The sequence below is a fragment of the Excalfactoria chinensis genome, chromosome 2, assembly GCF_039878825.1.
Source record: "Excalfactoria chinensis isolate bCotChi1 chromosome 2, bCotChi1.hap2, whole genome shotgun sequence".
Taxonomy (NCBI): Eukaryota; Metazoa; Chordata; class Aves; order Galliformes; family Phasianidae; genus Excalfactoria; species Excalfactoria chinensis.
In genome coordinates, this window is record NC_092826.1 from 114,536,359 (window position 1) to 114,560,990 (window position 24,632).

The 24,632-nt window shown below is 41.4% G+C and overlaps 1 protein-coding gene across 1 annotated transcript in view; it reads left to right on the top strand.

Moving 5' to 3' along the window:
* CMTM8 (CKLF like MARVEL transmembrane domain containing 8) overlaps positions 1-24,632 on the top strand; it is a 34,144-nt gene that overhangs the window by 3,863 nt on the left and 5,649 nt on the right. The window contains exon 2 of the mRNA XM_072327476.1: positions 23,736-23,909. Coding sequence (XP_072183577.1) covers positions 23,736-23,909 — 174 coding nt within the window. The remainder of the gene's footprint in view (positions 1-23,735; positions 23,910-24,632) is intronic.

Sequence of the window (24,632 nt, forward strand, 5' to 3'; positions counted from 1 at the left end):
GTTTCAGCTCTCACTTTTTTCAGGTGCCATCATTCTGTTGTCCTTGGTGTCATGCATTCATACATCTGTGTGACTTCCATCTGCCTCCAGAATCGTATTGTTCACTTGAGTTCTGTTTCCTAAAGGCTTTTGATTTCCTGGATGAGCTCACGGTGTTTCCTTGGGAGAAGTGTTTGGTGACACCCAAGAAAACAGAACTTTCAGAAATGGCATCGAATGTACTCCAAGTGCAGGTTGAGCACTATTAGGGCTGACATGGTAAGAGGGTGAAAATGCCTCTCAAATCGAATGCAGATATTTTACAAAAGGTCAAAAATGCAAAGTATTCTCAATATCTTAAGGTTAAGGTGGAATATGTATGAAATGCCATTATCTCTTCATGAGAAGAATGCTTTAAAGACATGCTTAAGCATCAATTTTCTTCTTGGGTGGACAGTGAATATAATACGATTCCTTCTCCCTCACCTCTGCCAAACTCTAGACGACAATCCTTTTCCTCTGTACCTACAAAAATTCTTATGCAACCCAAAGGTAGTTGTGAATTTTTTATTTTATTTTTTATTTTTTGGCCTTCTGTCGCTAAAATTCATAGTCCTCCCACTATTTCTACTGGAATCAGCCTGGCTTCCTGGTTGCTTGGCCAGGAAAAAACCTGTTTTCCATGCCGTGTATGATGGAGTGGTGCATTTGCTGGTAACACTGTAAAAATGCTAACAGAGAAAGGAGGAAGGCAACAAGGTGAATGAGCTGAGGGTCGGAACCGTAACAGACCTCCAGCTTTCTGACTGCCAGTCTTACCCATTAGCAGCATGCTTCATCCTCTGCAGCAGCAGCAGGAGCCTTTCAGTGCAAGCTCCAGGCTGCAGGGAGCACTCCCATGTGTGCCTGGAGAACCAGTGCTGTGCAGTGTGATATTTCTGCGCTTGTTCCTGTTTCCATTCCAGAAAAGCAGTACAACTACTGCCCTTGGAGAGAGCACCAAGCCCTCTTTTCTACGATCAACTCACAAATGAATTTGAGTGCCAGTCAGATCTTTGGCAAGGCGTTTTGTTCAGCCAGTTCCTGTAGAAGCTGCTAGCACTGATTTCACCTGCTTCTGAAGGAATGGCCTGCAGAACGGGAGCACTGAGTCACTGCTTTCTGTAGGAGCTGGGACTGGCCAGAAGAAGGCTTGGAGCTTACCTTACATGGGTGAAGTGGAAGAGCTGGAAGCCTGGTTCCTTTCAATGAATCTGTTCTGAGCATGACTCCATTTTTACTGAATTAGAACATGAGAGTGAAAATTCATACCCTTTGTTTTTGCAAGATATGTGTGTGCAGATGATCCAGGTGCAAACACAGCTTTGCTGGGATAAAACCTCCAAAGCAAAACAAGAAGGGTTTTATTACACTGCTGTCATTAAAGCAAGGCTGCAACAGCAGCTCATTCTGGACAGCCACAGTGGTTTTGGTCCAGTTTGAGATGCCCTAAAATTAGACTTTGTAGAATGGAGATGAACTAGGAAAGCAAGGTTATAAACAGCATTTTGTTGTCACGGTCTTTGGATATATCATTATTTAGTTACAAAGAACAAACGCACTGCAAAATCCTCGTTAGGGCTGGAAGGGGGCCATGTGGGGAAAGCCTCTCTGATCATCATCTCCAGTAATTGCTGTTTGTGTTTAGCTGATAGCCTGATGTGCGCAAATTAAAAGGAAACCTGTAAAAACCTCTGCTTCATACCTGAGAACAAGACGGGTTTCTGTCATCAGCTTCAAATGTGCCTGCTTTATCCAGGCCTGCATTTAAATAGATTCAAGGTGACACTGTTCTGCACAGGCTCCATTCATTCAGCCTGGAAATGAGACAGCCACTAACGAGATCCTTTCTTTTTCCCCATTTAATGTATGTGTAGTGATTACATTAAAGAGTTCCTTTGACATGTATTTTAGCATCCTCGTCTCTTTTCATTTGCCGATCATCCTATTCCCAAGGCTGCAACTCCTGCTGCAGATAATAGCTGACACAAGGCCGTGCAGTTTTGAAATATGAGGAGGTATGGCAGAAACTTAAAAACTGGGATGTGGAGAAGGTTTCAGGCAGGAGTTAAACACTGAGAGGCAGAGGGACGGCCAGGAGAAGCCTCCACCAAAAGTTCAACCTCTACAGTTTATCTTTAAAATGGCACTTAAGTGATAAAATCTGCCTTGGGCTGTCTCTACTTGCAGACCCTTCTGAGCAACCTCTGACAGGATCAGGTGAAGGAGGGTGATCCTATGGGTGGGTGCCTGCCACTGCTGATGCAGCTCTCAAGGCACAAACTAATGTACTGTTATCTTCTGTAGGCTCAGAGCACAGCTACAATACACGCAGCTTTCATCAAGGAGCTTCTGTCACGGTCACGGAGCAGGAAGGTTTTCCTGGGAGTAGACTAGGGTACTGTGTGTTCCAAGCAGTACTGGAGATGTGAGTAAGGAAAGGGATTACTCTAGGAGAAAAGACACTCTCCTGGCCAGTAGCTTCCTTGGAAAATCTGAGTTTTATCTTTTGCCTACATCACATTGTTCCTGCGAGATGCTAAGTTGAGCAGATTCCTGAGATGCTAAGCTGAGTGGGCTTTTCAGTGTGCTTGCTTTACCCCTTGTTTTCTGGGTCACTGACTTTGGGTCTGAGGTGCAAAAGAAATGATTATTTGCAGCCATAGGCAAGTCAGTAAGAGCTATGTTCAGAAGAAACAAAGTGCAATGCCATGGTAAGTATTTTGGGAAAAAAAGAAAAGAAAAAAGAAAAAACAAAACAGTTTTCCAGCAAAAATTTGGCAAGAAGTGGATATTTTTGGCTTTAATTTTAATGCCTTCTCTTTGAAATTCTGAAGGCAGCTATCCATTCTGCTGCTGCACGCAGGTGGTGCTACAGAGGAGAGGAAAATCTGTGGTCCTGTAATTACAGGCTGCAGCACCATGTGTATTTACTAGGGATAGGATGAAGATGTGTGAAGAACTTTCTCTCTGGCGCTGTTGCTTACTTAACAGAAAGATACTTTAACATATGGCTGTGCCTACCTCTGACTTGCTCACTCCTCTGCCTCTTTGTCCCAGTCATAATTTCATAATTCTTTAAGGGTTTTTGTTGTTTGTTTGTTTGTTTACTTGTTTTTCGGGGGAAAGGTGGGTTTAGTTCTTTTATCCCTTCAAGCCTGCCTGCCCCACAGCTCTGGACAACTTGCTGAAGGTCTGCTTTGCAGGATCTCCATCAGGACAGCCTTTCCTTGGGCTTGGCACAGATCACATAGAAGGCGCAGCTCCTGCCATAAGAGTTTGGCAAAACAGGGTCTTATGGTGAGAGATGTGAGGCAGCTGAAAGAACAGGCTCTGCTCACTGTAAGACACCCATCATTAATGGTTTCACAAAACTATAGCTGGACAAAACTGTGATAAAGTACTGTGGCGTTTAAAAACAATGTTGCAACATTAATACAATGATTTAGGAGGTTACTTGTGAATTATTGTGGCATTAGTTTCTTGCATTGCTGAAGGGGCTTTCTTTTAACTAAACAAATACTTCAGGTCTAATTAACTGTGAATGCTATAGGCACGGGGCAGATTAGGCAGACTGGGTTTTGGACAGATCTAAAACTATGTCCCAGAAAGGCAAGCTTTTAGATAAAAGCTGAATAGTACTTCGGTATAAGAAATGGGTGAGCACATGGAAAAGCAGGATCTCTGTCGGAATTTCTGATTTATATTTTGGAGCCTCACTGTGTGCATAAGCAGTGATCACTGGGATGCAGAGGAGAGTCACAACAGTTACATGACTTGCAGGTTGCCGGCTGACCTCCAGGATGAAAACATTTCTTCTTCCTTGTGGTGTAGCACCGTACAGACAGTACATTATTATTGTTTGATTTTGCTTTTGTTTTGTTTTTGTTCCAGTGCATATGAATTTGGCTGTTCTCAGAGTCTAAATATCAAGTAAAATTTCTACAGCTCAGGAAGATAATTATAATTGAGAAATTGCTATATTTACTTCCACAGAAACCAGAAACCACAGTTCTTACTGTTTTGAATAAGTCTTACATTAATAGGACTCGACATCTTTGTCATTCGTTTCAGCTGTTTCAAGATTTTTCCCTTTCTCTTCTCAGCAAAAATAAGGGTAGGAACGCAGAATAATGTTTACAAACATTTTATTCACATTTGGGATTTCTTTCTGGACTTTGACCATCGTGAAACATGACCAGACATTTGCACAAAGAACTTGATGTTCTCTTTGTGCAGTAACAGAGGACTGTCTAGCAAATGTTTGCCTAAAGTAAGCAAGTCAGGACAGTGTGTCAGAGATGAGATGGGGAATCTCAAGAAGTATTTTGCCAGGTCAAGTTAAAATTAAACAGAGCACGGAGCAATAAATGAGATGGAATTCTCTGAGCTTGGTTACGTTCGGTTTTCACTGTCTTAGTAAACGGAGTGGTTGAATGCTAACCCCTAAAAGCCCCGGAACTATGGCTGCAGCCATTGTCATTTCAAAACTGACTGTTTTCTACTGATCTTAATTTTTTCAATGTACCTCTTCAATTTAGATCTCATGTACAACAAAATATCATGGAGAAATGTGTTTTAGAATGCACAGTTTTGCCTTGTCCTAGCTGCTATTTCTCTGTTAAATAGACAACGTACACAAACAAGAAGATGATCCTGAGACGTGGTGCAAAGAGAGTCCAGATGAGTTGATGGGAATCAAAACAGTAATTATGAAAAGAAGATGGTAATGATTTAGTTTTTGATACCATTAAAATCTGTTGTAAAATTCCCACTGACTTCAGACATCCAGCATCTCTGTGCATGTAACACAGAGACCAGGGAAGCCTGGCTACAAGCAGGTTTCGTAGCTTGTTGGCACGTCTGTTGTTTGCTGAGCTCCTACAGATCAGCAGCTCCTTTCCTACTGTCATTTCCTACCCACTTGTTGCCTTTGGTGAAGGATCAGCTTTGTTCCTTCCGTTCAGTGATGAAGAAAGAAGTGTTCCTGGGTTGTTTTGGCCTCTGCCGTAGGTTAGTCTAATGAAAGAGGCTATCTTCCTTAAGGCTTTCCTCCCTGAGACCTCTGTGTGCAGCACTTGGTGTCAAGATAAGTAGAGATCGGGAGGGGCCCAACTCTTTACCCATTGTTTGTTTGACCTATTGTACTAAAACTGACTTTGGGAAAATGAAAGGTGCAGTAAAATTGCTTCAAGGCAGTGTCTTGCTGCAGGGTTATTTACCCCTTCTGTGCATGCATTTTTTGTCTGCTTTCTTTGGCTTGAACAGAGCTGCTGATTGGTGGTAAAAAGGGAAGCCGTGCCAATCCTTCTTCAGGCATGCCCTTCTGTAACCCAAATGTCTAATGGATGTATTTCTTGAAAGCTGCCTGTGGCCATGAATGCCACAGATACAAGTATCTTGCTTTGTAGTGAAGCATTAGTTATTTTGTTACATCTGCATCACCTTAACTTCAGTGTATTCATTAATCCTAGGCATCAGAGCTGCACTATGTCACAAACGTCAGTCTAAATGCATTCCTATACAACAAATGAATGTGTCCCGTGACTTTCCTGCCTCATCACTCGATTAATATAAGGCTGCATATGCATTCTCCTGTATCAAAGGCAAATCACTTTACTTGCCGTGTTCTTCGTTTTCCCCTGGTGTGATCTAGAGAAGCTCACAGCTAATGAAATGCTTCAGTAGCCTAATTCCTTTCTGCTTGCAGTTCTGTTCGCTAGACCTGTAATTTGTCTGCTGCAGGAAGTTAGATGATGTGTCTCTGTGCACAGTTCAGTGGGCTGTTTTCAGTGTGAGGATTTTAATGTGGGAATAGTTGGTAGTTTGAAGTAAGGGGATCTGTGAAGCACTTCTTTTTGTATTCTTCTGATTTTGAGCTTTCTGAAGAATTTTCCCTCTCTGATTTTCCACCTTTGACTTGAAACAACGAAAATAAAGCTTTCTGGGGAAAATATACTAAACAACTCTGACCCCACACACAGACCTTTTAAGGAAAATGCCAGTATCAGCTTACTGGCTCCTGGCCTTCCCTTCCCCCTCAGAGGGAAAATGGGCACTTAGAGTGGGAGCAGATACCTGAAATACTCACTGGTTGTATCTGCTCTATTGTAGTCCTCGGGATGAGAATACTGGGAAGAAAGCTGTGGTCTGAATGTGAGGCAAGGGGAAGAGGAAAGGTGTGGAATTAAGCTAAGTAAATATCATTTAGTTGGTTGTATATACTGGGGATGTTATAATTTAAACAAAACTACAGGAAAAGGCTCCAGTTTTCCAGAAGATCTACTTGGATGGGAGCAGAGCCTACAACTAGAGCAAAGCTTCAGCCTGTAACCCACTCCACTCCTTGGCTGCTGCATTATTTTGAGCTCTCTCCCTTGTTACTTGGCATGAGCACTGCATCATTTCCTGTTACTGGACTGCAGGTCAAATGCAGACTGCTCACAATGAATTCGGTTGCTGACTGTCCATAACCACCTGCACCAAGACAGAGATGGACCGCATCCCTATGTCCCTAACCACAGCAAGCTGTGACCTGTGCTAGACTCCTCCACTGGTGGTCAGTAGTGTCCTCTGCTCGCACAGTTTAGTCTGTGCTCTTCATGAAGCCATGATGTGAGACATAGCCATGTGTCCTGACCTTCTGCCTCAGCATCTGTGATGGGTGAGGATAAGTGGATAAGAAAGGCTGGAGAGCAAGCATGCAGTGCTTGTATTTTTTTAGATTTTTTGGGGTCTCAGGCTGAAGAGATTGGCCTGTCTTCCAAAATTCCAGCCTTGTGCTGGCAAGGTGAGCAAGCTTTGCTGATATGTCTGCGAGTTGTACTGGTCTGCAAGCTAACAACAGGCTTTGTCTGAAGAAAAGTGCTGTGCCTGCAGAGGAGCTAGAAGGGCAGTGTGTAGGGAATACCTTTCCACTGTGACTTGTAGTTGCTCAGGCGTGGGGGTCCCACTAATTCATGCATGTCCAATCCACAGTGCAGCATAGCTGGCAATGTGACACTGCCAAGGCCCTCGCTATAAGGGGAGGTGGCTCTTCACTACTGATTGGCCCCAGGAATGCACCCATCAATCAACAAGAACCAAACCAGTTATTAACTCTGTGCTGGCTGAAATCAGGGCACAGGGAGAGCGGTGCTGTGCAGAGCTGACTCAAGAGATGGCAAGTAGTTGTATGCATTGTGATACACTGGCTAAACACAGTGCTCTGAACAGTGAAAAACACAGTTGTGCTTTCTGTTTTGATGAAGGAATTTGAGAACGGCTTACAAGATTGCAAAAAATAAAATAAAATAAAATAAAATAAAATAAAATAAAATAAAATAAAATAAAATAAAATAAAATAAATCAACAATTTATGTTTGTGACAGTCAATGCAAATACATGGCCTGGAAATTTTCCAATGGAATGCAGAGAGATGCACTCAGATATTCAACTCAAAAACCTGATCACGTCTCTTTGCCAAACTTTCATAATCCTTATTTTAACAGAGAAAAATATCCTTCGCTTTACAATCACACTTCATTCATGTCATCGCTTTTTGGCAGCACGCACATTTGTGAGCAACTGTTTTCAAGGATGAAGTACAGGAGGAGAAAAATTTCATCAAAAATCTCCAATGAATACCTTGGGAGCTTAATAAGAACTGCAGCCAATCCCACCAAACCTGATTGATGCATTGGTTTCACTAAAACATGGTCAAATATCCCACTGGATTTATGGTTTTGTTCCACTCCTTTTTAATGTTTTAAGAAAAATATCAGAAATTAAGATGTTTTGTTATGTATCTATTAGTAATATTGTGTATTTTATGAGGGCTGCTCTGAAAGTAATGCCTCTTGTTTTATTCCGTTGTCCCAAGATGTCAGATGCAGATGGTGGTGGTACAGCAGTAGAGGCTGCACCTTCCCACCACTATTCCATTACATGTTGTTGCTGTGTGACAGATGGCAGCAGAGGGGCAGTCTGACAGAATGGAGTCTGACATGGAAGCGCATCTGAAGCCGAGGGGTGGAACTGAATTTCTCCATGTGGAAAAAATGGTGCCCATTGACATTCATCAATACCTGATGAATGTTTATGAGGACCAAACAGTGGATGTTGGCACCGCAAGGTGGTGGGTTCTAGCAGTGGCAACAGTAAGTCACCACCTCCATCATTGATGGCAAAAATACATAGCTAATGCTGTGTTGAAAAGCACTGTTTTGTAGCTGAGAATTTGCTCTGTCAAATAGTGTTATTGTGGTGTGGTTTCCATGGAAATAAATAAGAGATGTTACTTTTGGAGCAATTTATGCAGCTCAAGACAATTCCTCTTCACTCAGTGTGGCCTAGGCAAGCCAAAAAGGTTGAGCACTCATGTGTCAATCCATGGTAACCCAAGTAGTTTGCAGAAGTCTTGAAGTCTTTGTTGGAAAATATGATTTAGAGACAGAAATGTAGTTGAATATGCATAAAACCCAAAAGCTATTAGCTTTCTTGTGGGGAGAGTGAGGCATAAATGCCTACAGGGAGTGCAACAGCCAAGAAGGACTCATTGTTCTTGAAAGTTTCTTGATTTTTCTGTTCATGTACTACAGGAGGAAAATTCAGAAGCTCTGATTCCAGGCTGGTAGCTCTGTAATGCAGACAGTTTAAAAGTTCCCCATGCCGTGCTGCTGGCTGCTGCTCACAGTTCAGTGTACAGCCATAACCCAAGCCAGTGATTTGTTTACCTTGGGTATGCTGGGCAGCAGTGTGCAGTAATTCATGAGCAGCTTTGTGTGCAGCTGTCACCCTTGTGGGGCAGCAACCTCTGTCAGAAAAGCAAAGTAGACATCTGAGGGGCATTAAATCATCTCTGGTCACTTATTTAAATCTGAATAAGCCAGTGTCTACAGGTCATGAAGGTTTTTTTCCTTGACTGGAAACTTGCTTTCCTTGCACTAGAAAGCTGACGTTTGCAGCCAGTTGTTTTGTTCTTTGTTTACACAAGGCCCATTGAAGCAGTTGGGGGAACATTACACCCTGGCTTACACACAGGCATATATATACTTAATTTATGACTTTGGTAGTTTGAATTTCAAGTGTCAGGTATCCTGTGGAGCTTTTTAACTTTGTTCTCCTATGCTGCATGCACCACTTGAGTATTTATCACAAAAAGCAGGCTCGTTGTGGGAAGACCTTCAAGCTTGCGGGTTTTTTTCTGCAGAACCTAAAAAATGAGCTGATGACAAGGACTGCTCTAAGAGAATGTCTGATCCACAGTGTCTGTTTTCAAGCTTGTCCAATTAATTTTCTGCCTTTGGCATTAATATTTTCTCTTGTTTAGAACTGCTCATCTTAAAGTTGCTTTTGCACTCCAAACTATTCTGCGAATATTAATTGTGGAACAGCGTTAATGGCTCTTAAATGGGACTCATCTGAAAATTCTCTATTTTCCCTGTTCCCGAGTCCTTCAAAGTAAATCCTTTTCTACTGCTTCTGATAATAAGGAAAGCACATGCATGCACAGATTTATGATTATCTCTTCTTCAGTTGTGTCTCATCAACACTTATAAACACAGCTTTTAATACAAAGGTATATTTGATTTATCAGTACTAGTAGAGATGTGAGAAAAGGACATACCTGGAAAGTGGCATTAGACAAATTCAGATTTGAAGTGAGGCTGGGGTTTTCAGCAATTAGTGCAATTGGCAGCATGGCAGCTTATTGAGAGAGAAGATTGGATATTAGGAAAGTTTTCTTCTCTGAAAGAGTTGTGTTGCAGTGGCACAGGCTGCCCAGGGAGGTGGTGCAGTCACCATCCCTGGGGGTGTTCAAGAACAGTGTGGATGTGGCACTGAGGGATGTGGTCAGTGGGCTTGGGGGGGATGAGTTGATATTTTGACGAGGTGATCTTCATGCTCTTTTCCAACCTTAATGGTTCTGTGGTACCTTGATTCTGTAAGCTGAATCCTATCGTGTGCAATGTCTTCATTAAGACATCTCTTTCCAAAGAACATTCTGTAGGTTGAATTCTTTGTGTGGTGCCACGTGGTCACAAAGGTCCTTTCTGAATGTGAAGTTTATGGACACAAATGCTTTCAGAAAGTCGTGTGCAAATATAACACATATATAAGCATGCTGTCCTTCTGTGTTGTCACATTATCTACAAAATATGTTCAAGAAGGAAACCAGTTTTCTCAGGCAAGAAAAAGGATTTTTCAGTGAGGTACTTCTACAGCGTGTGATTTGGTCTTTGTAAAAGATGGATAGTGGTTCCTGGGGATGGACATTGGTATGAGGGTCCAGGCAGTGAAATAGTGAAGAAATATGGCAGATTTGTTTGCAGGCTCATTTTCATGTCTACAGTTTGTCAGACAAGGGGGAACTACTTCAACTTTTGGTGATTGGAGGACTTCCTCTCACAGGGAGCTAAATTTCTTTCTTGTATAAAGCCAATCTCTACGTATTCAGCTGGAAATGAAAAAATAGCTTCATTCTAAAAATAAAATTAAAAAAACCATTTAATGTGTTACTGATCTTTGAGTAGAAATGGAATGCAGCAATAGGCTTTCTTAGCAGTTATTCTCTTTGTTTTTCCCATCACACCACATTACACACAGTCATAAAGCTGCATAACTATGAAGTAAAGTTATTTCCAAAGAAGTAATGAGCTTTCTATTGTAATGTAACAGTTAGGATTTGTGAAACAATACTGCTCGTCCGCTAATTATGGGCATCTCTATTTACGTGGCCTAACAGGAAGGTGGAAATGTAAAAATAGCAACAAAGAGCCGATGTCATTATTAATAAAGCAGCTGTATGCTGCATTGTTCTCCTGAAGAAAGTAGATACCATTTAAACAAAGTGCACTACATAAATAATCAGTTGTAATTCATAGGTAACCATGGTTAGGAATTCACATTTAAAAATAGTTCACCTTTCTAACGTTCAAAGAGGGCAGGATGACTTTCTTTGTGAGTGGGTGTGTTTAACTTGTACATGTGACAGGACGAGGGGAAATGGCCTCAAGTTGCACCAGGGCAAGTTTAGGTTGGATATTAGAAAGAACTTCTTTACAGAAAGGGTGGTTAGGTACTGGAATGGGCTCCCCAAGGAGGTGGTTGAATCGCCATCCCTGGATGTGTTTAAGAGCCGTTTGGATGTGGTTCTCCGGGATATGATTTAGCAGAGGTTTGTTGTTGTGGTGTTGTTTCGTGGTTGTTTTTTAAGAGATAGGCTACTGGTTAGGCTGTGGTTGGACTTGATGATCTTCAAGGTCTTTTCCAACCTGAGTAATTCTATGATTCTATGATTCTATGTGCACCAAATCTGAAAAAGAACTTACACAAATCGTTGCGCCGGGAAACCAGCAGTTTTCTAGCCCAGGGAGCTTGAATTCTTTTGGGAGATGAAGGGAGATTCCTTTCCTAAGGAAAAGTCTGTATGTAGAAAGAGTGGTAAGTCCAAGGTAGAAGAACAAAAAAATACCTCAAACTTTTTTCATTGACATGAATTTATTTAAACAAAGGAGCAAAGCTTCCTACCATTATGTTCGTGAAGAAACAATGATAGTTATACTAATAAAAATAATGATAATAAATAGCTACAATGGGGAAAACACATTCAGGTTGACGTGTATGATCATGTGTTTTCCAAGCTCAGAATTCTGAGCTTTTTTTTCCTATTTAAATCAGACTAAAAGAGAAAAGGAGATTTCTGACAGTTAGAGATTACTGAAGCTAACAGTCTTTCACTTTAATTTCTCTGTGGAAGGGTTATCATTTCCTCAGAATGCACTTCCCAATAGTATCAAAGAGAAACACACATTCAGTGTATGCAACAGGTTAAACCTACACACTCAGTTTGTATGGGTGCATTATATGGGATAAATAATACCCAGAGCACTAGGGCTGTACCGTGGTCTTTAACTGTGGAAATATATCTCTACTACTTGCCTTTAAAGTAGCCTCTCTCAGAAAAACTCCTGTATCTTTGTGAACTAGCATTAGGAAACAATAATTTCGCACAAACAGAAGGTAGTATGTTGAGCTTGTGATCCAAAAATCCCAACTGAAAACCTGCTCCTGGAGGACGGTGGGGGCAGACCCCATCCTTCAGTTAAAAATGCATTGGTACTCCTGAAACCCTTTCTTTCTCAAGGTGAGATTTTGCATCCCTATAAACTCCCTCCCTTGTCTAATCTCAGCTTCAAATCTCAAAATAGGGGTTAAAAAGCAACGTGCCACTGTGGTGTCCCAGTTTGTGTGCTTAGGTGTGTTTTGTTTGGAACCTTGAATTGTAACAAGGAAAACCTGCAAGGCTGTTTTAACTCGTTCCGCTAAGTACTTGAATTTTGCTACTGATGTCAGCTCTCAAATCTGCACGTAATTTTGTACAGAGGTATTTTGAAATTAAAATCAGCATGGAGATATTTTAAACTTGAAGTCAGGCGTCACATGGATTTGATGATAGGACTCATGAGAAATCAGCTCAATGAATTATCCCCATGGCTCACATGGGCTGCGTTTTTGCTCCCGTACTGCTTGTATGGGGCAATTTAAATGACCTATTTGTGAATGTTGTTCCTCAGAGAAATCAGCTACGGCTTCTACTCATAGCTCCAAAATGCATTAATATTTGCATGTTAAATACAAGAACACTTAACCTTGTTGCTTCACCTGTTTTGATGATTTATAATGAGGGTTTTAAAAAGAAAAAAATAAAGTATGGCACTTATTTGCTAGTTTTAAAACCAAATGTGTTTGGATCTTCAAGTGTGCTGTTTCTTAAAAAGCACAAAAGGAACCATTAGGAAACAGAGGGATATCAGTCCCGTCCAGTAGCGTGTGTTTCTTTGTGACTGTTTTGCTTTATAACTTTAAAGTTCATACTCAAAAACAGCATTGAGTGAAAATTCCCTCCTAGAGCACCTGAAAAAGCAAGTCCTTTTGTGTTTGGATGTATGGCACTCTTACATTTTTCGTGTCTGCTGCTGAAGGGCAAAGCACGGCAGGAATTGCAGTGAACAATGCCTGGAGACACACGGTGCCGTCAGCTGCAGCCCATGGCGTTGGCTCTAGTAGCACTGCTTCTCCCAGCACTGTCAGGAAGCTGCACAGACTGTAAAAGGTGAATTTCACATCAGAGGCATTGCTGAACAATAGGAAGGTGTTTCTCATGGAAGTGAAGGTGGTGCCATACAGGAAGAGGGAGCAGTGCCTTCCCTTTTATTCCCATCTATCATGACTGCTGGAGAGGAGGCCAGGCCGAGAGGAGGCCTCGGCCTTCTTGGCCGAGGTCAGGTTTAGAGTTTAAGCACTGTGGAGGTCATTGCCTTCCCACTGTTTCACCGAGTGCCCTTCTAGAGAAATAAGCGCTTTTTAAGGCAGGCTGTTTGTCTGCAGCAAGGTTTTGCACCACCCCTCTTTATTTTTACATTAAACTGTGCCACTGATGGAGCAGCTGATAGCAGGAACCAGTGCATTCCCGGTCAAATGCAACCCCTCTGCGTGCCTTAGGACAGAAGCTGACCTTGGGACTTTCTCCTGACTGACCTGGGAAGAATCTGTCATGCTGTCTCCTGCATAAAAATGTAGTTTTGTCAAATAAAGGAGCATTGTGGTCAAAGACCTGACTGCTGCTATAGGTAAAATGGTGGCTAGCAAGGATGTTACAAGTTAACTAATGCATGTGTAATGCATGGCAAAGTGCATTGCCTATATAAACTCTGCGTGTGTCATTCCTCAGGCAAAACATAAGCATTAAGCTGGGATTTACAGGCATTGGTGGGCAGCTGGTAAACAGATGTGTGCTCCCAAATGCAGCCCACAAAAACCTTAAAGCCTTTAATGTGGAAAGTGCCCTGGGACATGGACCAATCTTTATGCTTTGTACACATTTTAATGACTTGTTAATGATCAACCAGTGTTCTGCTGAGAAGATAGATTTGGTAAAGGTATCATTCAGGCCAGTTTCTTTGCCAGTGTATGAGGCTATTCCTCACAGCCCTACTTTAGGAAAAAATGTTGTGTTGCTATGTTGTATGGCTGTCTCATCCTAGTCTACCAACACTTCTGCAGCTTTCAGTGCTCAGTTGCCAGGGTATCCTGCAGAGAAGTAAGGCCAATTAAACCCACAGTGCATCGTGATGATTGTAAAGGATAGGATCATTGGGCTGTTTGACCTGCTGATCTCTGTTATATCTTGTGACTATGAATTCCTCAGTTTGGCTATCTATTGGATTTTGGTGTTTTTTGTTGTTGCTGTTGGGTTGTGTTATTTTGTTTGTTTTCTGTTTTATTTGTAATACCACTTAACTCCTGCTTGTTTTTCAGCATTCTGACTGATAGTTTAGCTGCCTGCTTGTGTTGTGAGGCCTAATCCACTCCTTGCTCCCCTCATGCCACCCAGCACTGCAGACTTCTGTCACGTCCTCCTTCAGTCTAAAACAAGAAATTAGAAGCCATCTTTTTCCAGCTCTGAATTTGATTTCTTGCAGGAGCCATTCTTGGTGCCTCACCTCAGCCTATTGAATCATTTTGGAAATGAGAGAGGGATGAATAGTGTCAACTGAAATCTGGGAAGAAAACTCTTTGGCTTCAGCATGCTGTTAGAAAGTGGCATTCCTTTATTCCTCACAATACGTACCGGGCAAGTAACAAATCAAGCATGCTCTCGCAGAGTTTGAGCTCTACATTTTAAGACATTCATGTGTAATACATTGGCATACATATTCTTTCTTTTCCAATAACTCATTAATATATGCTAATATCCTTCTGGACATGTGCAGCTGTATCTAAGGTGATCATACAGTCACCTTCTTCCTCCTTTTATTTCTCCATCAGCTTCTTCACAGTGACTTTTGGCTGACCTTTCACTGTTTTTCCCCAGTTTGGCAAATTTCCATTACTTGTTAGGCCATATAAGCAACTTTCTTAGTGCACTCTAATTCAAAACAATATATATGAAATCCAAGGAAGAAGTCAATGCGCCTGGTGGATGCAAGGGTAAAGGTAGTCTGTTGTGACTCCAGTGCTCCTGTGAAGCAGAATCATTGAGAAGAATAAAGCTGTTCACACACCAAGCAGTTGAAATGGAAAGTTTTAGAACTAGCACTCACTGATTCCTTTTGCTAAACTAATATACTGGTCCTTAAACTTAAATACTGATCCCTATTGCTAAACCAGCCTGTATCAACAGAACATTCCCAGTGTGCCAGGTACACTACTGATTGGTAAAGAACGGTGATGTGTACTGTTGGTTGGAGTTTTTATTGTCCTATTCCTTTTCTAATGGTTTCTAATGTTCCATCTTGGCTGTTTTGATCACATAGAAGAAATTATAACCCAAGGTCAACTTTATGTTTTGTCTATCTTATGAATATTCACTATCCTGCCTCCAATAATTTGTCCACAAAAAGATTTCTTGGTAAGTGTAGCAAACCCTTTTGTATTGTTTTCACAGATTTGATGGGCATGGGATGGGATGTGTTTTCCAGAGAACATCTTCAGTTGTTTTCATTCACTCTTTCTCTTTTTGGTCTGCATGACTGGTGTTAGCTCCAGTCTCACGCATTCCTTGAATGTTTCTCAGATGAAGCAAGAGCTCAGTATTGTAGCGTGCTGCTGGGATGGACAGGACGATTCTTTACTCTCCCACCCCCTGAGTTCTTTTCTCAGCTGTTGGTTGCAGTGAACTGTACCACCATATTACAGAAGACCCTTCATGTATGAGTTGATGAGTTGCAGTGGAGTCAGTGATCTCATCTATGAAGGTGAGAACAGGAGAGCCAAGTGATTTATTCATCTGAGTTGGCATCTTAAGTCAACATTAAACTGGGGTGTGCTGAGGTCTTTTTGTTTTATGCCCAGTAAGTGCTGCAGCATAGCAACACCCATTGTGTTCAGAAAAATAAGTTTCCAACTTGATGCTTTATGTGCCAGCCAGTAGGTGCCTCCCTCTCACAGTACTTCCCAATGAGACTTTAAATAGTTTCTTGGGCACTCTTGCGAGGTGGCTCACCATCATGTTGTAATGTCAAGCCCATATCCTTATTTACACATGCTTTAGCTAGGTAAGTACATCCTCACCACGTGACTGATCTGGCTAATGAGCACCATATACTAAACATCAGAACTGGCTCTTCTCTACTGACTCAGGTGTAAGCAGGTCTGGCCCTTTTTCTGTAGATGAAGGTGTTTTGGGGCTCTTTCCTAGGGAATCTGAGGTATTGAGGGAAGATTTCCCTGCTGCTTGGAGCTGTGGGAAAGGCATTAGAGTCTGCCTGCTCTTGAAGGTCTTTGAGTTCTCACTCCAAGATGGGTGTCCTTCCTATTGAACAAAATCTCCTCCAGTGAACATGAGGTTAAATAATTTCAAGCCTAGGTCTACAGGTTTTTCTGTGTGGTTTGCAGGAGGGTTTGGACTATGCTTCTAAGTAAAAGTGTTCACTGTAGGGAAGACATACTTCTGGAGCATGTGTGGACACTTTCTGCCTCCTATGATTTCCTTTCTAGTGTTAGCTGTTCTAAAAAACAGCTCTATGACAGATTTCTCCTTTCCTGTAATAGCAAGTATTGCAGGCATTTCAAGCCCCTACTATCTTGAAGGGTGCTTGCTGTTGCTGCTATGGAGCCAAAAGTGTGACAGGAGGTCTTAAGATTGCTTAAAAATAGTTCTTTAACTATTCTGACAATTTGGGGAAATTTCTTTAAAAGGGGCTCAATTTTCCACATTTTTATTGTGAATAGAAACATTTTCAAACATAGGAGAGAGTTCCACAGTTAGGGCCGAGTTTGGTTCTAAGAGTGGTACTTCATAAGTCAAACAATACTTTCTGTGTATATCCATTGTGACCACCTGGATGTTCCTGCAAGAACTGCGGCTTTCTGAATTCTGTTAGGAATGACAAGCCCTGAAAACCTCGCAGCAGAAACACAGCAGCCTGTTTTCATTTGATGTACAACCTGTGAAACTGCATGGAATTCAAAGGATTTTTGTCTATAGAAGCAGAGTTTATTCCTGCAGAGCTGTCTCAAAATAAGACAGCCTGGGTGGACTGCAGTCCTTTCCTTCACTGGGGAGATCTCAGCATAATAAATACTTCCAGTGCGGTGTTATCAGTAACAAGAAGGGCAGCAACTGACTGATGTTGGTCTGTTGTAGTGTTTCATGTTAAAAAAGTGCTTGCAACTGAAACAGAGAAACACATGCCAGGCTAACACAATGTATTGCTTAGATTATTACAAGGTAATTAATAAGGGTCTGGAAATGTCTAAGGTAGTTCAGCAAGGATCTTGTATTTCTGTAACATGTAGCCGAATATGAGTCACCTTTCCTTCTGACTGAACAGAAAACAAGGTTTGCCTGCATTAAACCAAATCAACTGTTGAACTGTACTTTGGTCTGGACAGATATTTCCTCTATCTTAGATTTGTACACTTTCACCATATTTTTTTCTTAGTCTTTCTTCCTCCATGGACACTAAATATGCTTTTAATATAGAAATGTTGTTTTTATTTCTTTAAGCAAAACAAACAAATGAGCTTTATTTTGAGTAGTTTGTAGCTCAATTTACATTTGACTTTTCTGCTGTGTGCATCATGCCCAGTACGGAATTAAACTATCAAAGTCATTCTGTACACTCTCTAATTGACCGAAAGCTTTGTCATACTGTTCCATATGACTCAACCAAGCTCTTGGCGCATGGATCTCTTCATTTGAGAGCTCTCTTTCAGGCTGCTGTGTTTGGGCACTGTGTGCAAATAGGTCCCTTGGTATTAGGGGGCGCTGAGAGTTATCTCGGTATGTTGCTCCATCTCTTCCCCACCACCTTTCTCTCTGGGCAGGTGATTCTTGGGCATGGAAATCAATCCGTCGCTGCCACATGGTCATCTGCAACACGGGAGGGCTCGTGAAAGGTTTTACTACAAAAGCAGTGGCTTTTCTCCCTCTAGTGGCAGACGGCAAAATTGATGGATATTGCTTCACATACTGTGTCGGAGCTCAAAAACTCCAATTAAAGAGATTATTTAAATGCAGTGCAAACACTTATTCCATCTAGTCTTAGCAGGAAGAAAAAGTCATTCTGCATGTGTCAAATATATTGCAAATGAATCTTCCTATTATGACAACTGACTGTCTTGGCTATATTTTACAGGTAGTATAGAGAAGAATACCCTTTTTTCTCCTCTTTTTTATTTTTTTTTTCCTCTTTCTTCATTATCTTTTCACCCTATCTCCCTTCCAGCATAGTTTGATTCATGGTATCTGATCTTTCATTTTGGTGTGTGAGAAGTGTTTGTGCTCTCCTTGCTTGCAGACTCCCTGGTGGTTTTTTTTCACAGGCAGGGAGTAGCCAAAGGAAGAAAAGGCTGGGGGTGACACATTCATGGGCTGCTGAGGTAGCTCCTGGATTGTGATTTAGGAGTGAAATAAAGATGTGCAATAATTTAGAGTGGTCTCTCTTTGTTCTAGTAGTAAATCTGTTTTCTTGGGAAGGAGATGCAAGCCATCTTGCTTTCTGTTCGCTGGAGCCTGTCCATGTTTAGGTGCCTTGAGTAGGGGAGAAAACTGTTTCTGCAAGTGTACATCTCTCCTTCTCCCATCATTTTCATCTCTGCCAGCAGCAATGCGGTATAAATCCTACAATACTTAGGCATATGGCTAACTGCAGTGGTCCTGGAAAGCATTTCTAGGATAAATACAAAAAGCTTCAGGTAAGCCTGCCACATAGCTTTTACTTCATGAAATGAGATGAGCCTTGGGTTTTTCTCCCAGCCTGTTCTGCCTCAGTGAGCTTTCTTTTTCCTCTGAAAGGGATGTCTGTGCTATTTTAACTGTGTTACTGAGTTAACCAGTCAGAATGAATGCTGCAGGTTTTGCAACGTTAACATCACCAGAACAGTCACAGAGTACATCACGGGCATTTTAAATATAGTTTGCAAGTACAGATTCAGTTCTACAATTTTCAGGCTGCTTCTGAAAGCAAAAGCGGATGCACGGATTGAAGCTCTCGTTTCATACCTGCTTGCTTGTACCAGCAACATGAGACAAGATGCATCCCACCTGCTAGGTGACAAAGCCTCTGTTTTTCAAGTATTTAAGTAGCCAGATTCTTTTGATTCTTAGCACTGCAGATAAATTATGGCACTTATTTAAGAGTTTGAATATGTAATTAAGCATCATATTTTAAACTTGGACGCTCAATAATATTGGACTTTGCTACAGAGTTATTTCCTTTTTATGGTATCCGCCAACTGCTGAAGTATGCATTAGTATATTTGGCATATTAATGCATTAATGGAGGTACCTGGGCAACTGGCAGCCAAATAATCACAAAAGAGACATCCAAGCTGAAATAATAGACTGCAATGAATGAGGGAAAACTGCTTTCCTTTATGATTTTCTGATGGGTGGAATTTATATCTCCCCCCCGACTTGGAAGATTGGACCCAGCTGCAGAAGCCCCAATAGCCTGATAAGCCAGCTGCCACATGCATTGTTTTCATCTCTCTTCTTGATGTTTGTTCTTTCTTTTCTTAAAGTCCTTTTGACAGCATCACAGTATGCTTCTGTAACTCCTAATAAGCATATTCTGACTGATCAATAAATGAAACACTTGGCTATTACCAATCCACTATAGCATTATGAGATCTGGGCCTTTCCCAGTTACTGAGTGGAGCTCTTCTTGTCTTCTGGCCAGTCTGAAGTCATGAAGCTAAGTTGTGCACACACGGAGTGGCTGTGAGCATTCCCCAGATATTGCAGGTGCTGGTGTCTGCTTTACAGTGTTCCCTCCTGTCACTCACTTGCCACATTCTGTGCACGAGGAGCTGATTGAGATGCCATTTGGATGTAGCCATAGCCCTTATTCCCAGCAGGGAGGCTTGTTACTAAATCAGCAAAAGTGGTATTCTCGGTTCCATCAGATGCACAAGTGTCATCCACTTTGTACTGATCTGTTGAACAGCAAACGTGTAATGTAAGGGACAATCAAAACACTAGGAGACAGGCTTTTACAGCACAGAAGCCATCTCGGTATTTAACATGCTGAAAAGACGAGCTAATAATGAAAGACTTGTCTAGCTGTATCTGTTCCTTTGACACCTCAGGTATTTTGTAGGTACTGTCGGCCAGCGTGAACTTTAAATCAATTTATTGCATGTGTTTACATGAGCAATAAAACCGTTTGTCATATCATTTAACTACACAGAGAGTGAATTGTTGACCATGAGCTGGTCTGACCTTTTCAGGTCTAATCAAGAAATCTGAAATATTATTTCAGCCTGTCAGCTCCAGTAATATGTGGTAAGAGTATCCGGATCTAACTGAAAATGTCAGGGGCACTCGAATATGCAACCCATCAAAGTTACGATGCATATGAACCAAGAACTGGTAAAGAATGTAAATCTGAGAAATCCATGGTGCATCTCAGTTGCTTAGATAGATTGGTTTGCCATTGATGCAGGCTGGCTACAAACATGCATTCAAAACAGTTCTTTGAGATACAAGCAGGAAGTATGGCCGTTTAAATAGTGAAGTGACAAGAGAGTAATCACACGTTAGAATCTGACTGGAAGGAAGTTAACTGGGAATACCTCCATTGCTGTGTCCATGTCTGAATAGTTGCACTGTGCAGTTGTGTAAGTTTAGTGGTCTCGTGTAACTTTGGGAGTGTCTGTTTTGATAACTTGCTGTCTGTAAAGGTTTTACCATTGTCAGAAATAAGCATAAGCTGAGGTGTTCTGACCAGTCTCATCTGTACTGAAGCTGCTATTCAGCTTTTTTTCCATATGATTGCACTTCTTGTGATAAAAAATCTGTCTGTTTGTAAAAGCTCGCTCAGAACCAACACTGTTGTCCTCAAGGTATTTAATATTATATTTCTCTATTTTCTTTGTCTCCAAGTGTCCTTTGTTGGTGTTGTACTGGCAAATCAAAGAGAGGATAAATCTGCCTTTAATAGCTGTTTATTAAGCATGAGACCAATTATTCATTGATATAATTTATGGATAATGAATTTAAATTTGGGTTAATGAGCGTGGGCACAACAGGAAGCATCTTTGTGTTGCAAGAAAAGGGCATTTTGTGAGCTAAATGGCCTATCAAGATTGTATAATCTGAAAGCAGTTGCTGCACTAAAATTGAGTTGGTTTTTAATCTAATCATGTGTAGTTTGTGTAATTTAAGGCATTATTAACCGAATTGCTGCTATTAGTGAAATGTGGTTAGAATGAAACTAGAATTAGAGCTAACTGTCAGAAGCGTTGATGAGCTGGTAACTTCGGATTTTAGACTATCCTGTTAATGCTATCAGAACTGTTCTTGTGAGGCAATGCTGCCCTCCCCTGTTATCTGGCATGAACTGGGAATTGTTAGCCCAGCCCAAGCCAGCTCTAGTGCATCGAATGATGGAATCATAGAATCATTCACCTTGGAAAAGACCTCCAAGATCATCCAGTCCAACCATCAGTTTACCACCAACACTACCCACCAAACTGCATCCCTCAGTGCCACATCCACACGATTCTTGAACACCTCCAGGAATGGTGGTGCACCACCTCCCTGGGCAGCCTGTGCCACTGCAGCACCGCTCCCCCTGAGAAGAAATTCTTCCTCATATCCAACCTGTACCTCCCCTGGTGCAGCAAGAGGCCATTCCCTCTCATTCTATCGCTGTTACCTGGGAGAGGAGGCTGACCCCCACCTCAACCACAGCCTCCTTTCAGGCAGTTGCAGAGAGCAATTGGATCTCTCCTGCGCCTCCTCCAGGCTGACAATCCCAGCTCCCTCAGCCACTCCCCATAAAACCTGTGCTCCAGATATTGCTGAACTGGAAAAAATGGTGAAAAAAATGCTTAAAATATCATTTGTGCTTTTTCTATTAAAAAGACAACAACAACAACAACAACAACAAGGTAGAGTTTTGTGTTTCTTTTAGGAGTACAGTGTGTAGAAGTGGATGAAAGTAGGAATATTATATGGGAATACACTGTGAATGTCCAAGACAACAAATTGAAAGCTGATTTTTGTTTGTGTGGCAATTTGGAAGATGAGCTGAAGACAAAGCAAATAGGTATCAGCTTCTAAAAGCCAGCGGGACAGATTGGAGTCAACTTTTGATAACAGGATAGTTCTACCTTGTATGTAATGTTTAGAGATTTATCATTAGTGATGGAATGCTGAACTCTGCAACTGCAGAGTAAATGGTATCATGGCCAACAAGTTGCATGGGATCAGGGCCAGCAGTGATGCAGATGGAGCTATGGCAACCCTCCCAAGGGCTACAAGGATATCACTTTGGCTCAGGAAGGCCCTCCACAACAGGTTCCTGAATGCCTGGGAGACAGACCATGGAAATGCTACTGCTGTGTCATTTATTCTTATGTGTTTTTTCAGGCATCTGTTACTAACCACTGCCAGAGACAAGATATTGATGTAGAAGGTTTCCTAGTCTGTTTTGCTATGGCTGTTGTCTGTTTAATAAGTGCATTGCTGTTTCCTTTAATTCTGTATTCCTCCCACTAATCTCAGCTAGGCAATTTCACCATAGTCCAGACAGCAAAAAGAGGCAAAGCCTTATTTCAAAGAAAAGAATTTTAGTTCCCAAATCTGGTTCCAGTAAAATGCTTTTAAATGTATAAACACACAAAAGGTTTAAAGTAAAACATTATTTTTATAACTGAGATTTAATAATTTCTGGAGATCTTGTGAAGCACACAGATTTTCTCCCCTTGGCAAATCTCTTTGTCATTCATTTGGCTTGATTTGTTTGCATCTCCCTTAGTGCACTGGAGATCAGCTAACCCTAGAGGAAACAGAAGATTACGTGTTAAAATCCCCAGCTGATGTATTTTGTTTGACTCAAGAGGAAAGGTTCTTTTCCCCATACTGATGGATTAGGACTTGCTCATAGACTTTGCTTGAGTGTGTGTTCTGCTTCTTGTGGCCAGTCACTCGGGAAATGCTTCAAGAACTGTGGCATACAAGAATAGACCCAACCTGGTCCAGCAGCGCCTTGCAGTGGTGGCTGTTGATATTGTACCGCTACCTCTACTATAAGGTCCTGAGAGTTGTTTTCCATGTGTGGTGCCCAACATTCCACAGAGGATCTGTTTTATGGACCATTTTGACCTAGACCCCAACTGCTCAGTTACCCACAACTGTAGTAGGTGAGACCTGAAGGTCCCGACGGTCCTTCAAAGGACTTCTTGCTGACTGCAGGGTAATGCATGATGTTTTCTTAGTTAAAAAATATATATTATATAAAATGAACAATACTTTTGAGATCTAGCTGTAAGACCACCACAGGTATGGTCTCATAATAGAAAAGGGTGAGCTAAATCTGAGATGCATCGTTCTGCCCTTCTCCTTGGATGCATTCAAGGCCAGGCTAGATGTGTCTCTGGGCAGCCTGGTCTGGTGGTTGGTGACCCTGCACATAGCGGGGGGGTTGAAACTTGATGATCTTTGTGGCCCTTTTCAACACAGGCCATTCTAAGATACTGTGATCCTTCTTGCAACTTTCTGCTGCAGCGAAAACAGTTTTATTTGTTCTTCCTTTTTTGTTAGATTAGTATTAGGTATAGTTCTGTTAGATTACTATTATATACAGTTAGATCAATATAGCACCCCAGCTCGGCTTGTGAGATGATTACGTGGTTGGCAGTGGTGTTGTTCTTGACCTAGAACAAATGTAAGAAGTCTAAAACTGTGTAATTGATGTCTTTCTTCTCCATAACTTTTGCAGATATTAGGACTGCTGGTGTGGACCCTGATCGCTGGAACAGAATACTTTCTATATCCAGCCTTTGGCTGGGTAATGTTTGTAGCTGTGTTTTACTGGGTCCTCACTGTCTTCTTTCTGATCATCTACATGACCATGACCTACACCAGGATCCCCCAAGTGCCATGGACCACAGTGGTAAATACATCTGCTCATTGTTATTTTGGGTTTGCTGGGTTGTGAAGAGAATAAAATACTGATACATTTTCCAGCTGCAGTTACCCAATTGTACTGGTGTTTTCTGCAGGTTTTTTTCCCCTAATTTCTGTGTCCCTGTATCTCTGTAGTGTTTAACCTGCTATATGTATGTAAAATACCTGCCATGTAATCCTTTGCTTTTAGCTCAAGACTAAATGGAAATTAGGTGAACAACTGATGTAATGAGAGCAAAAATTCACACGCATTTGAAATTCAGCTCTAAGTTTTGTGGTCTGAAGAAACCCTGCCAGTTATACAAGTCAGCAGTATATTTTTGCATAATTTTCATAATATGCTGATTTTCAAGATAATAGATTCTAAAAGTCATTGTCATACAAGCTGACTGGCTGTTTGCGACTCATACAGGAATTAACATAAATTTGGTTTTGCATTTGTTTGATACAATGGAATACTGCTTTTCTCTCTTTTTCTACTAGCTAAGGGTTATTAGTGAGAATTCTGCTATTTTTATGATAAAATATATTTGAGTTGTGTTGCAAACAGTGTATGTGACTAAAAATGAATACACTTCTCACCTTCCCTTTTGTTGCTGTAATAAATAGCAAGCTATAGCAATTACTAATAACAACAAGCAGGATTATGTTCAGATAGCTTCTCTGTTTGCAAGTTTCATGGCCAGCAATTACCTTTGAGGCTATAACA